Genomic DNA, 14,677 nt, shown 5'->3' with positions numbered 1-14,677 from the left:
TATATATATATATATATATATATAGCAGTCCCTCATAGTGTGAGGCATTATTGTATAGTAATGCCCTTATATAAATATATATATATATATATATATATATATATATATATATATATGTGTGTATATATATATATATAAAGTGGTATTATATACACTACTGAATCTGTGCCTGTAACAGTGTGACCTTGCTAGCCAATTTATTATTACCTCATTAATAATGTTAACAATACATCTTCATTTAAATTTATATAATTATATATATAATATATATATAAATATATGTATGTAGTACGTATGATGTATATATGATATATATACATACACTATATATAATTGGCAGAATCATTATCAAAGCATTGGATAGAATGACTTGTAGTATTTGTTGTGGTCCTCTGGTGTTTGAACTCAAATTCCACTGGAATCAACATTGCCTTTCATTCTTTTAAAGTCAACAAATACAGAATCAGGCTACAGTGATGGGGTGGTGGAATTGATTGATCATTGAACCAGAAATCTTGTGGTATTTTATTTGGCTCCACATGTTCTGGACCTATATACTCCCAAGGGATTCGAGTTCCATTGATGGTCATGCCATTTCCCATCACAGACTGAGGGACAACATTACAGCAAATTATGATTTGATTGTGGTACCTATAATTTCCGTAACTGAACAGGCATCTCAACATTTTAACACAGCTGTACCATGGGTACAGAAGTTTTCTCATTCTCAAGTTCTTTGAAGATTCAACTCACAACTCTTTCACTACCCAAGTTAAACTCCTTAATGAATGGCTTCAGGGTTTCAGAAACCTCTGGAACATCCTTCATTATGAAGAAATGCAACTGCCACCAGTATAACAAAATAGGTTGTTATTGTTGTTTTAGTGCCAAAAGTGAATGCAAGTACATAAGAACTTGCATTAATGCAGTTTTCATTTGTTTTTGTTTCTTAATTTACTCACTTAAATGTCCATTTTATCATTTTGGCATGGTTTAAATGAAACTTGTTGAGGCAGATTTTCTCGGTCTGAATGCTCTTTTTATTATCACTCTTTATTTGTTTCCTAAGGCGGACATTTTTATCATTCTACTGATCCTTTGACATCGAGAATGTAGTGGGTGCTTTTTATGTGCCACCAGCACAATGATGACTGCACATGCCTCAACAGGTCTTCGCAAGCACAGTTTATTGCCCAATGATTGAAGAGTATTCTTAAATGGGCTGGTTATGCTGCACTGGCATAAGCCACAGTTACAGTCTCATTTGGCTTGCCGGGTCTTCTCAAGCACAACATATCTCCAAAGGTCCCAGTCATTTATTGCCTCGGTGAGGCCCAGTGTTTGAAGGTCATACTTCAACACCTCATCCCAGGTCTTCCTGGGTTTACCTGTTCCACAGGTTCCCTCTACTGCGAGGTTGTGACACTTTTTCACACAGCTGTCCTCATCCGTATGCAACACATGACCATACCAGCACAGTCATCTCTCTTGCATACCACATCTGATGCTCCTTATGTCCAACTCTTCTGTCAGGGCACTTACACTCTGTCGTGTATGTACACTGATATTACACATCCAGCAGAGCATACTCGCTTCATTTCTTGCAAGTTTATGCATGTCCTCAGCAATCATGGCCCATGTTTCACTGCCATGTAGCATGGCTGTTTGCACACATGCATCATACAGTCTACCTTTTACTCTGAGCTAGAGGCCCTTTGTCACCTGCAGAGGTAGGAACTCTCTGAACTTTGCCCAGGCTACTCTTATTCTAGCAGTTATGCTCTCAGAGCAACTACCCCCACTACTGACTTGGTCACCTAGGTAAGCTATCAACTACTTATAGTTTTTTCCCCCTGGAATGTAATAGAAGCTATTTTCTGCACATTTTCAGTGTTTATTGCCCCTGAGCATTTGCCACACGCAAAAACTATCTTCCCAGTTAGCCTTCCTTTGATATTGCTGCACCTCTTCTGTGTCCATAGCTTACACCGGGTACATCTTATGGAGTTTCTACCTTTGCTTTTCTACAGATCAAGCAGAGCCATCTACCTGAAAGGATTTGTGGTTTGTCTGCCTTCCTACTTATTAAGACTTTGGTTTTTGCTAGATTGACTCTAAGTCCCTTTGATTCTAAACCTTACTTCCACACCTGAAACTTCTCCTCTAGTTCTGATAGTGACTCAGCTATTAGAACAAGGTCATCAGTATAGAGAAGCTCCCAGGGGCATCTTGTCTTGAATTCCTCTGTTATTGCCTGGAGGACTATGATGAATAAGAGGGTGCTGAGGACTGATCCTTGGTGGACCCCTACTCCTACCCAGAATTCTTCACTGTACTCATTGCCAACCCTCAGCAATAGTAGTGTTGAATAGTGTGCTCAGTTGCTTTAATGGCAAACATATTTTTACCTTTCGGTTGAAAGATTGCTAACAAGCAACCCTTATTATATATATATATATAATCTAAGTTCAACCTAAATAGTATTTGGACTTATGATATAGAGACGCATTTAAATGCTGTAGAGAATTTAACTTCATGTTCTACTGACTGTTGCAGTATTGGATACTAATTCCTTTCAATTAACTCTTTTATAGGTTTAATTTTTCACAGAAAATGTCCAGTCAGACAGAACCATGGAAACAATGCAAGTCTACAGGAAATTTCATCAGATCTTCAAGATTTGCACAGAGGCTTGCTCCTATGAAAGCCAGTCACAGCTTGGGTTACATCCCATATACAGAATCAGACAGTGGTTTCAGGTAAGAAACAAGGTCATTCTTTATTGAAGCAGGTTAAACAGAGATGAATATTTAATTGGTTTGGTACATTATTTCTTTAACATTCAGATTTCTCTGTCAGATGTAACATGTATTTATTCACATTGTTTTCAATTAATCATGCATTAACTCTTAGCGTTGAGAATTTAATGTTGTGATTACTTATTTTTAAAATGGAATTGCAAGGTAGGTATGAAAGGCTGGATCAGGCCAGTTTGAACATAAAACAGGTAGAATATTTGGGCAAGATACGACTGGTTTAAATGCTCATAAGGGCTTCAGTTTCAGTTCATCATTCCTTCTGACTTTTGCCTTTCAACCTCCCAGATGTTAAATACTGTGGTTATTTCATTCAATCAGGTTTTCTTCTTTATAAAATAAGGCTTATTTTTAAAATAAGGCTTATTTTTTGTCAAAAGAAATTTTCATTTATTAAGTTTGAATAATGTTTTTTTTTTCTAGTACAGAGAGATAACAGGGTAATACTGTGTTATGTCTCAAGCTACTGCTATTTAGCACCTTCAGATGATCTCTACTCGACTGCTACACGACGGCTTCTCAACTCCTCTACCACGGCTAGACTACCTCTATTTATATGTCTTGGGCGATCCTACTTCTTCGCTTGGAGGCGTCAACACAAAACACTGTTAGTAGGAGAATTTGGGAAGGTGAAAGTGGGGAATAAAGTGTAGTGTTGGAAAGAAGCAGGGGACACTAAGCCAAGAGAAGTTAATATAGGTATGAGTTAAGGCACTTGTGAACGCAACAGGAAGAATGAACAGGTAAAAGAAAGTGACAATTGAGAAATTAGCAATTATACCCAGTACATTAATGTCTTTTTACCTAATTGATAAGTCATGATACAGGGCTAACTTTTATAAGGGTAAGATAATAGATAAGTAAGTTGTAGATCCTTTTCTAAGAAAACTTTATGAATATTTCCTATAATTCTTAGGAGGTTGGTGAGTCACAATCAAAGTTTTCCGGTTTTTCTTCATCTTAATGTAATGTATCAAAGGCATGATAGTCTAATAGAATTTATTCCTCTTCAGATCTATTGATTGTTATTGGAAATTGCAGATATAAGGAGCAACAGAAAGGAGATGACTCAACTGTAAATTTGAACCAGCAATGCCAATTCACATTACTAGAAGCTTACTTCCATTATATAGTGCTTGCATGGTTTAGAATATTATGCCTCAGATAAATCATCCAACTTGGAAAAGTGCATGCAAAACTCTGAAGAATGCTGATGGTGATGATGATGATGATGATGACGACGACGATGATGTGTGTGTGTGTGCATGTGTTTGTGTTTGTATGTCTATACACATACACATGAGTTTAAATCTATCTCTTTTTCCCAAGTATCTACAGTTTACATCAATGCACTGTTGTTAACAATAAGTCTATAAACTAACATACAAAATAATTGGCTTAAATAATTCTCAACTAGATAAAAACATGTTTAAATCCTAATTCTTCATTTTAAAATGTGAATTTGTCTCTTTTTACAATTTATTTATTGTTATATATTACTCATTCCTTTTATTTTAGTAATTCTCAAATACATATTAACTTGTTCTTTAACCAGCTAACATGTTTTCAGAAATGTTGAAATAAATACTCAAGTCACTGAATTTTGTAACTGTCTATTGTCAATGCAAAACAACATTTTGCTGTTTCGACAAAATGTGTGCAACTTATACTTCAATCTTCCTTAAGTATACTCTCTCTTTTCTCTTTTACTCTTTTACTTGTTTCAGTCATTTGACTGCTGCCATGCTGGAGCACCGCCTTTAGTCGAGCAAATCGACCCCAGGACTTATTCTTTGTAAGCCTAGTACTTATTCTATCGGTCTCTTTGCCGAACCGCTAAGTTACGGGGACGTAAACACACCACCATCAGTTGTCAAGCGATGTTGGGTGTGGTGGTGGTGGTGATGGTGGTGTAGGCATAAGTTTATAGACTTATTAACAACAATGCATTGATGTTAACTGTAGATACTTGGAAAAATGAGATAGATTTAAACTCATGTGTATGTGTATAGACATACAAACACAAATGCATGCGCGCACGCATACACAGACACACACACACACACACACACATACACACATCATCGTTGTCATCATCATCATCATCTGCAGCAGCAGTGGCTGCAACCATGCCAGTTTAGATAATGATTCTGCTCTGTTATTTCATTGGCATTTTCTATGGAAGAATCGGAGTGCCATCACCAAATGTTCACTGAGAAAGACATGAGACATTGAATAATGTATTCCTGCATACAAAAAAAGATTGGTTGGCCATGTCTGGAAAGTATTTTGATCATAGATCTGCTTGACTACCACAAACATAAACAACATAAAATAATATAGTCCTTCTTTTAAGTTAACAACAACATCATCAACAACAACATCATCAACAACAACATCATCAACAACAACATCATCAACAACAACATCATCGACAACAACAACAATAACAATAATAACAATAATAACAATAATAATATTAATAATAATTTCTAATTCATGTATCAATACCAGCAGATGACAACATTTCCCTAAAAGAAATGGAGAAACTTTCAAAATACAAAGACCTGGAAATCGAGGTAACTCGAATGTGGAATCTAAAAACAGAAACAATTCCTATCATAGTAGGTGCCTTAGGTATAATAAAAAAATATTCAGACAAATACATAACAAAAACACCAGGTCTTACAAATATATATAACATACAGAAAATTGCACTACTGGGCACTGCACACATCCTACGCAAAACACTTTCAATACAGTAACCATAAGAGCATCACAGCAGACCACAGCACATACCCAAGGCACACAGAGCTGCGCTCGGTAGTGAAGTGAAAGCACGTTATAAAAATAAAACGACTGAATAATGATAATAATAATAATAATAATAATAATAATAATAATAATAATAATAATAATAACAATGATGATGATGATTTCAAATTTTGGCACAAGGTCAGCAATTTCAGAGAAGGGAATAAGTTGATTACATCAGCCATGACACTCAAATGGTACTTATTTTATCGACCCTGAAAGGATGAAAGGCAAGGCCACCCTCAATGGAATTTGAACTCAGAATGTAAAAGCAGTTGAAATGCCACTAAGCATTTTGTCCAGCATGCTAATGATTCTGCCAGCTCGCCACCAATAAAAACAATAATGGTTTCAGATCTTGACAGGGCTCAACTATTATTTGTTTTATTGGCCGTAAAAGGATGGAAAGCAAAGTCGACCTCAGCAGAAAACAACAATAATAATTATAATAACAACGATGATGGTGATGATGATGATAACAATGATGATATGTTTTATAATAATAATAATAATAATGATAATAATAATAATAATAATAATAATAATAATAATAATAATAATAATAATAATAATAATAATGATAATAACCTTTAGGAGGGACAAACAAGAGTGCCTAATAATTGACATGGAAGCACCAGAAGATCAACATATCATCATGAAAGAAAGAGAAACAGTTGATAAATCTGGAGATCCAAGAATTGAGACCGCTAAGGTGTGATAGCTATGAAAGTCAAATATAAAGGTTATCCCTATTGTCATTGAAGCATTGGGTTCAATACCACCCAATTTGGAAAAAACATCTAAAAACTTTAGAAATACCCTACAATCTAGGTATATTGCAAAAGTCGGCATCACTTGGAACTGCACGCATATTGCATAAAGTACTGTCTGTCTGTGGTCCTTGTTGTGACTTGACAGACAGTACAAACTCCCGGTAGACACAATATCTTCAATCAACAACTTCACGATATTGTATACTGTGCAACATCTATAATAATAATAATAATAATAATAATAATAATAATAATAATAATAACAATAATAATAAAGGTTTCAAATTTTTCCACAAGGGCAGCAATTTTGGGGGAGGGGATGAACTGGTTACATCAACCCCAGTGTTCAACTGGTACTTATTTTATCGACCCCAAAAGGATGACAGGCAAAGTTGACCTCAGCAGAATTTGAACTCAGAACACAACGACAGATGAAATACCACTAAGCATTTCACCCAGCGTGCTAACAATTTTGCCAGTTCATTGCCTTAATAATAATGATAATAAGTTCTTTTATATAATTGATGTTGTTCTTCTGTATGGAGGAAATTTGCAGTGTCCTCTACAAGCAGACAAAAATGGCACCCTTTCTAAGCTTGCTTACCAGCAGAATGGGATACTTTGTGGTATGTTAATAGATACAGTAACACCCTTTGTAATTTGGTTGAAGTAGATAGATTGGTACCTGATGTAACTTACTCTCTGGCAGAATAGTACCCTTTATAATCTGCTAATAGACTGATATCCTTTGTGTGTTTGCAGACATCTTGGCATTCTCTTGAAACACTAGCAGACAGTTTGGCACCCTTTGTGATATGTTAACAGATAAAACTGTATGCTAGTGAACAAAATTGTTTTATCAACTATTGAAAAAATGATCAATATATATATATTAGTGCCCAAGACAAAATCAGTTGAGATAATACTGTATAATCCTTTCATGATTATATTTGTTATGAAACTTGTTGTATAACCCAAGGTAAGTTCTGATCCAGTAGACATTTAATCAAAGGAATTCCCTCCTTGACCATCCTATCTTTTTGTGTATATAAGTGGTTTTCAGTCTTTTTGACTTAACTGCACAAACAAAAGTAAAAAAAAATTGCTGGTATATTTTGTATAGAGAGTTAAAAATTATTAGTGCACTTCATACAGAAAGCTTATGAAGTTGTTTGTGATTGTGTGGTAAGGAGTTTGCTTCCCAACCATATGGTTCCAGGTTCAATCCTATTGTGCAGCCTCTTTGGTAAGTGTCTTCTATGACAACCCTGGGCTGACCAATACCTTATGAGTGGATTTGGTAAACAGAAACTGAAAGAAGCTGCAAAGGCGGCGAGCTGGAAGAAACATTAGCACATCAGGCGAAATGCTTAGTAGTATTTCATCTGTCTTTACGTTCTGAGTTCAAATTCTGCCGAGGTCGACTTTGCCTTTCATCCTTTCAGGGTTGATAAATTAAGTACCAGTTACGCACTGGGTCGATATAATTGACTTAATCCCTTTGTCTGTCCTTGTTTGGCCCCTCCATGTTTAGCCCCTTGTAGGCAGTAAAGAAATAAGAAACTGAAAGAAGCTCATCATATGTATACATTAATATGTGCTATTTTTGTGTTTATCTCCCACCACTACCTGACAACTGGTGTTAGTTTGTTTACAACTCCATAACATAGTGGTTTGGCAAAAGAGGCCAATAGAATAAGTATCAACTGGAGTTGCTCTGTTCAATTAGACCTTTCAAGATAGTGTCCTAGTATAACTGCAGTCCAATGACTGAAACAGGTAAACAATGGTAGAAAGTTTTTAAAAGTTGCTTTACTGTTAATAATTAAAGACGATACAGAATATTAGTGTTTACCATTTTTTATTACTCTTTCTTTTGTCTATCACAAAATTAGGCCCAACATGTTTCTCAAGATACACAGCATTAATATGATTTTTCTGAAGCCTTGAATTATACTTCTAAAACTCTGCAGCTTGTTATCTAAGATGACATTGTTTGTGTTATTCCTGAGTGTACTGAGTATACTGCTTATGTGTTTTGGTTGAGTTACAGAATTTTGGACAGAGATTTAAAACATCTGTAATTTTATATATATATATATGTATATATACCATTCAAGTGTGGTCGATGCCAGTCCCACCAGACTGGCTCCTGTGCTGGTGGCATGTAAAAAGCACCCACCACACTCTCAGAGTGGTGGTTGGTGTTAGGAAGGTCATCCAGCTGTAGAAACCTTGCCAGATCAGATTGGAGCCTGGTGCAGCTGCCTGGCTTGCCAGTTCTCAGTCAAACCATCCAACCCATGCTAGCATGGAAAGCGGACGTTAAACGATGATGATGATGATATATATATATATATATATATATGTACACACATTTCTTTATATTTTGTTATACTGGTGATTATACACTGATCTCTGACCCCTCTCATAATCATTTATGTTATGAGATTTTGAGCAAGATTTTTATTTAAATATAAATATTATACCTAGTCCTTTCTCACCAGGACAGCATTCTGGTAGAATTTTCTTGTACCTATCTCTTATCAAGTCTTTGACTCACAACAGTTTAAGCAGAACAATAACAGTATCAATCTTGAAGAGTCTGCCAAGGTCATAGGTACTACATCTTCCTCCAGCCTTACTTATGAAAAAAATTATTCTGTGCTACCTCAGATGTGTTGGTAATTAAAAAGGTTAAAATATGATCTAGGTATAGAATGATTACTTGTACATATGGCAGCAATAATTAAAATAGAATTATCCTTTCTATTATAGGCACAAAGGAGGGGGTGAGTCAAATACATTAACCTCAATGCTTAACTTATTTCACCAACACAGAAAGGATGAAAAGCTAAGTCAACCTTGATGGAATTTGAACTCAGAATTTAAAGACAGATAAAATGCTGCTAAGCATTTTGCCTGGTTTGCTAACAATTCTGCTGGTTTGTTGCATCATCATTATCATCATCATCATTTGACATCTGTTTTTCCATAGTGGTATGGGTTGGATGGTTTGACAGGAACTAACAAGGCCAGGAACTAACAAGGCCAGGAACTAACAAGGCCAGGAACTTCGCCAGGTTCCATTGTCTGTTTTGGCATGGCTTCTACAGCTGGATGCCCTTTCTAACACCAACCACTTTACAGAGTGCACTGAGTGCTTTTTTACATGGTACCAGCACCAGTGCCTCAAAATAAAATAAAATAAAATAATAAAATAACATCTTTGGTGCCACAAACATTTTAAGTACCACATTTAATCTTTTGATTAAATCTATATTATTATTAATAAAATAACATCTATTGCTTGGAAAAAAACAACCAAAGTGCTTGTTGTTGTAGTCATAAAGCTTCAGTTAGTTCTTTTTGAAAAAACCTCTGATGTCATGTGAATAACTTGCCAAAAATTTAGGGGTGGCCCCATTCCAAAGATCTAGTACACTTGGTTGAGAACCACAATGTGTACTCTAGTAAGCTGTGAACATTGTTATTATTGTTGTTGTTTAGCCTCATGTCATAACAAATTGAGTAGATTTATGACCAAGGTGTTACATCTGGGACATCTCATCTTCAAATTTTCAGAACTTGTCAATTCCTGACAAAAATCTAAACGATTTATAAACAAGTATTTTTTGTCAATGTATTTTTCCTTTTTCTTCATTTCTTTCTAGTTCAAGTTATCAAACAAAAAGCAATTCTGCTTCAAAGTTGGATGAATTCCAGCCATCAACCTTAACACGGTCCAGTTCACTAAGTCAGCTCAATAACTGGGCATCAGAAATGCGACACAGCTATAGTAATTCAAGGCTGAACCGAAGTTTTTGCAGCTTCGAAAGTAATGATCCTATTTTGAAGGAACTGAGAGATTGTTTGGAAGACAGTGAAAACAGAAGAACAAACTTAATTGAGAAGCTGAAAGAAGCACAGAAAAATTTACAGGTTAAATGTTTATCAGTCTTGAATGATATGTAATTAGACAATAAGTTTATAATTTCTCAGATTATAAACCTCATTTTTAGAGATGAAAGATTTTTGAATGTTTGCATCTACATAATGTTTCAAACCATGACAAATAAGCAGTAAACAAATCTCCATTAAATCAGATGCTACGGTTTTTAAAAGAGCGGACATATTGGATAATGTAGTCCAGAAACACTATGTCTGTAAAAATAAAAATAAAGACAGGATGGTGAGTCATGGTTGGAAGGTCTCCTGGATAAACAACAACACTACATTTTAATTGGTCTCAACTCTGATCATTATAAAATGTCTTATTCATGAATGTATACTTAGTAATAGGCTGGTATCAAACTGGAAATCTTTGTTTTAAAACTAATATGATAATTGTTATCCTCAGTTTATTAAAAAGAAAGGCTCCTAATAAGTGTACATCAAGAAATAAGGTATCTGATGGCATCTGAAAATCAATTCAATCTAAACATAGAGTAGATGTAAATATTTATCTCTTACATAGACACAAAACTAAAATTTGGGAGTAGGGTTACGGTTAAGGACATAACAGTCCTAGTTCTTGATCAGTATTGTATTTTACAGGCTCTGAAGGATGAATGGCAAAGTTGATCAGAGCATTATCAAAATTTAGAACAATATTCTAAATGCAATTACTGCTATGGTCAATTTTGGAATTGAATTAATGAGCTGAAATTAAATGCTCTAACAATTATGCCAATCCACAGCATTTATGGATGTAAACATTGGAAACATTTTTATTTCTAAAGATGAGGGGTTAGTTAATAGTTTGGAAAAAATTATTAATAACTCATTTCAGGTATTTAGACTTTTAAAGTGATTATTTACTTTTGAAATATCTTTGTATTATTTACAATATTCACAAGTATCTATTAGGATTGTTGACGGCAGAATTATTGGTGCATCAAGCAAAAATGCTTTGCAGTATTTGTTCCACATCTTTGCATTTTGAATTCAAATCCTGCCAAGGTCAACTTATCTTTTTTCATCCTTTCAGAGTCAATATAATAAAGTACCAGGACAGGGCTGTGGATTGGCTGAACTGCTAAAGTATTGGACAAATTGTTTTGAGGTAACCATCCCTCGCTCTCCCATACACTCAAACAAACTCTACCCACATCCACTGCTTCCCGTTCTTCCACCTCACTCTCTCTCTCTTCTATTCACTTTATTGTATCTTAAGGTCTCATCCTGATACCTCACCACCACCATCTTTATCTCTCATTCCAGCTCCACCCCAAGTACTCTCACTCACTCTTATAGCATGCAACGTGGTGATGTATCACTTTTGCAGCAAAAGACCTGTTCCTACCCTTTCATACTTTAACCTCTCAACACCTAGAATAAAGCTACCTCTCTCTCTTCTATAGTTCCATTCAGTCAAGGGGTGTCTTAATCTTGAGAGTACATGGCAACTGCACTGGTACTGTTCCCACAAAAATGTACCCAGTACACTCCATAAAGTGGTTGATGTTAGGAAGGGTATCCACCTGTAGAAACCATACCAAAGCTTGATTAATCCTCCTACTTGTTGGATCCTACTGAATTGTCTAACCCATGTCCACAAGGAAAACAGATGTGAATGAGTGTGATGGTTATGATGATGTACTTGTTCTGGTTCTTTACAGTTTGAATGCCCAGACAGGTGTAACAAACTTGTCCTTAACTTAGCTATATTCTTAAAAGAAATGTCTCGTGTCTTTCTCAGTGAACATTTGGTGATGACACTCCAATTCTTCCATAGAAAATGTCAATGAAATAATGAAGCAGAATCATTGTCTAAACTGGCACATTTCCAGCATGTTTTTATTTTTGTTTGTTTCCATTATTAATACTGCCTCTAAGGCTTAGTGGTATTTTGTCCATTTTTAACTTCTGAGTTTAAATTCCACCAATGTCAACTTTGCTTTTTATCTTTACGGGTCAATGAAGTAAACACCAGTTGAGCACTGGGGTTGATTTAATTAACTAGCCCCCTGCTCCAAAATATCAGGCCTTGTGCCTATAGTAGAAAGGATTATTGATACTGCTTCTAATATTATCTTCAAATAGTTCTCTTGAAGCCTACAATATTACACTATATTTTGTTATTTTTCTGCCGTACTCCATCTTATACTGCATCTTTCCTCTGACTTCTGTCTTCTGGACTATTTCCTCATATTTTGATGAGTTCTTCAAACAATGTTTTTTTTTTTTATAATGGAATGAATGATGCAATTTGTTGGCACTCCATCGCTTACGACGTCGAGGGTTCCAGTTGACCCGATCAACGGAACAGCCTGCTCGTGAAATTAACGTGCAAGTGGCTGAGCACTCCACAGACACGTGTACCCTTTACGTAGTTCTCTGGGATTTTCAGCGTTACACAGTGTGACAAGGCTGACCCTTTGAATTACAGGCAGAACAGAAACAGGAAGTAAGAGTGAAAGAAAGTTGTTGTGAAAGAGTACAGCAGGGTTCGCCACCATCCCCTGCCGGAGCCTCGTGGAGCTTTAGGCGTTTTCGCTCAATAAACACTCACAACACTCGGTCTGGGAATCGAAACCGCGATCCTATGACCGCGAGTCCGCTGCCCTAACCACTGGGCCATTGCGCCTCCACTGAATGATGCAATATAGAGTATAAAAAGACAATTCAATCTTGTTAATGGACAATAACTTTAGTGCTGGTAACATGATAAAATGTTCCTAAACCATATTATGTTGTAACTAATTAAAGTGTCAGAAGTAGTATTAATACCAAAAGGTAAAATTTATCACCACTTAAAAGTGGATACTGTGTTAGAAAACACAATGCTGCAATATTTACCATGAAAGAACCTCTCATAAGGTTTTGTGGTGCATATGAGCACTCTTGTTTGCATTGCTAGTGGGAGACAACCATTGCCATCCCCACTACAAGAACTACCTGACCACATGATTTTGGCCTTGTTGATGCTAGATACCTGACCTTTCTCGTGCACTATGCTAATGCTTATCTCTCACTCCCAACCCTATCCTCACTGCCCTACTGATAGTATCATTGCTATCCTGTTGTCCCCTACACCCCCTCTATATGCCAAGTTTTCACCAGTCACTGCACTCCCCACCATCACACTTATGTGAAGTCTCTACTCCCTGCTCATGCATCTTTGGCAATACCCTACCATTTATATTCTGACCCCACCGTACCTTGGGGGTGTGTCCTGGCACTTTACCACCATCTGTCTCTCTCTTGCTCTACTCTACCATCCCATTTATATTTTGATCCCTGTCCCTTGTGAGTATGCTCTGGCCCTCTGTGACCATCTCTTTCCTGCTCTCTCATGCACTCTTGCACTCTCGCTCTCTTGCTCTCTCTCTCTCTCTCTCTCTCTCTCTCTCTCTCTCTCTCTCTCTCTCTCTCTCTCTCTCTCTCTCTCTCTCTCTCTCTCTCTATCTATATATCTATCTATCTATCTCTCCCTCCCTCCCTCCCTCTCTCTCTCCCTCTCTCACTCTCTCTCTCTTTCTCTCTCTCTCTCTCTCTCTTCCTCTTGCTCTCTCCTTCTGACTAGGCAACCATGTATCTTCTCTACAGCAACACACCTGATTTTGTCCTCAATCTTGATCACTCTCTCTCTCTCTTTGACCGAGTAATCATGTATCTCCTTTCTAGCAAGATGCCTGTTTCTGTCTCTCTGTCACACTCTAACCTTCCATCATCTGGCACAAGGTCACCTCTTCCAATGTCCCATCTCTTCTCAAAGGATCTCTGTCTTGCAAGTTACATGGTAACCCTGTCAGTGCTGGTGCCACTTAAAAGGCATCCAGTCCATGCTGTAAAGTGGTTGGCATTTGGAAAGGCATCCAACTGTAAAAAAGAACCATGCAAAAACTGACCCCACTTGTGCTGATGCCATGTACAAAGCACTCAGTTCAGTCTGCAAGGCAGTCGGTGTTAGGAAGGGCATGCAACCATAAAAACCATGTCAAAACAGACAGTGAAGCCTGGTGCAGTCTTCTGCCTAGCCAGCCCCTGTCAAACCATCTAACCCATGCCAGCATAGAAAGTGGACATATGATGATGATGGATGATGACGGATGAGGAGGAGGAGGAGCAGGAGGAAGAGCAGGAGGAAGAGCAGGAGGAGGAGCAGGAAGAGCAGGAGAAGCAGGAGGAGGAGCAGGAAGAGCAGGAGGAGCAGGAAGAGCAGGAGGAGGAGCAGGAGGAGGAGCAGGAAGATCAGGAGGAGCAGGAGGAGGAGCAGGAGGGGGAGCAGGAGGGGAGCAGGAGGAGGAGCAGGAGGGGGAGCAGGAGGGG

At 37.1% G+C, this 14,677-nt stretch overlaps 1 protein-coding gene across 1 annotated transcript in view; it reads left to right on the top strand.

Moving 5' to 3' along the window:
• Positions 1–14,677, top strand: part of LOC128247373 (kinesin-like protein KIF27) — an 81,311-nt gene that overhangs the window by 49,056 nt on the left and 17,578 nt on the right. Inside the window, exons 2-4 of the mRNA XM_052966755.1 lie at positions 2,595–2,759; positions 10,078–10,345; positions 11,394–11,468. Coding sequence (XP_052822715.1) covers positions 2,614–2,759; positions 10,078–10,345; positions 11,394–11,468 — 489 coding nt within the window. The 5' untranslated portion in view covers positions 2,595–2,613. The remainder of the gene's footprint in view (positions 1–2,594; positions 2,760–10,077; positions 10,346–11,393; positions 11,469–14,677) is intronic.

The sequence above is a fragment of the Octopus bimaculoides genome, chromosome 3 (assembly GCF_001194135.2).
Source record: "Octopus bimaculoides isolate UCB-OBI-ISO-001 chromosome 3, ASM119413v2, whole genome shotgun sequence".
Taxonomy (NCBI): Eukaryota; Metazoa; Mollusca; class Cephalopoda; order Octopoda; family Octopodidae; genus Octopus; species Octopus bimaculoides.
Note: the sequence above shows the minus strand (reverse complement) of the source record. Positions and strands in the feature narration are given on the sequence as shown.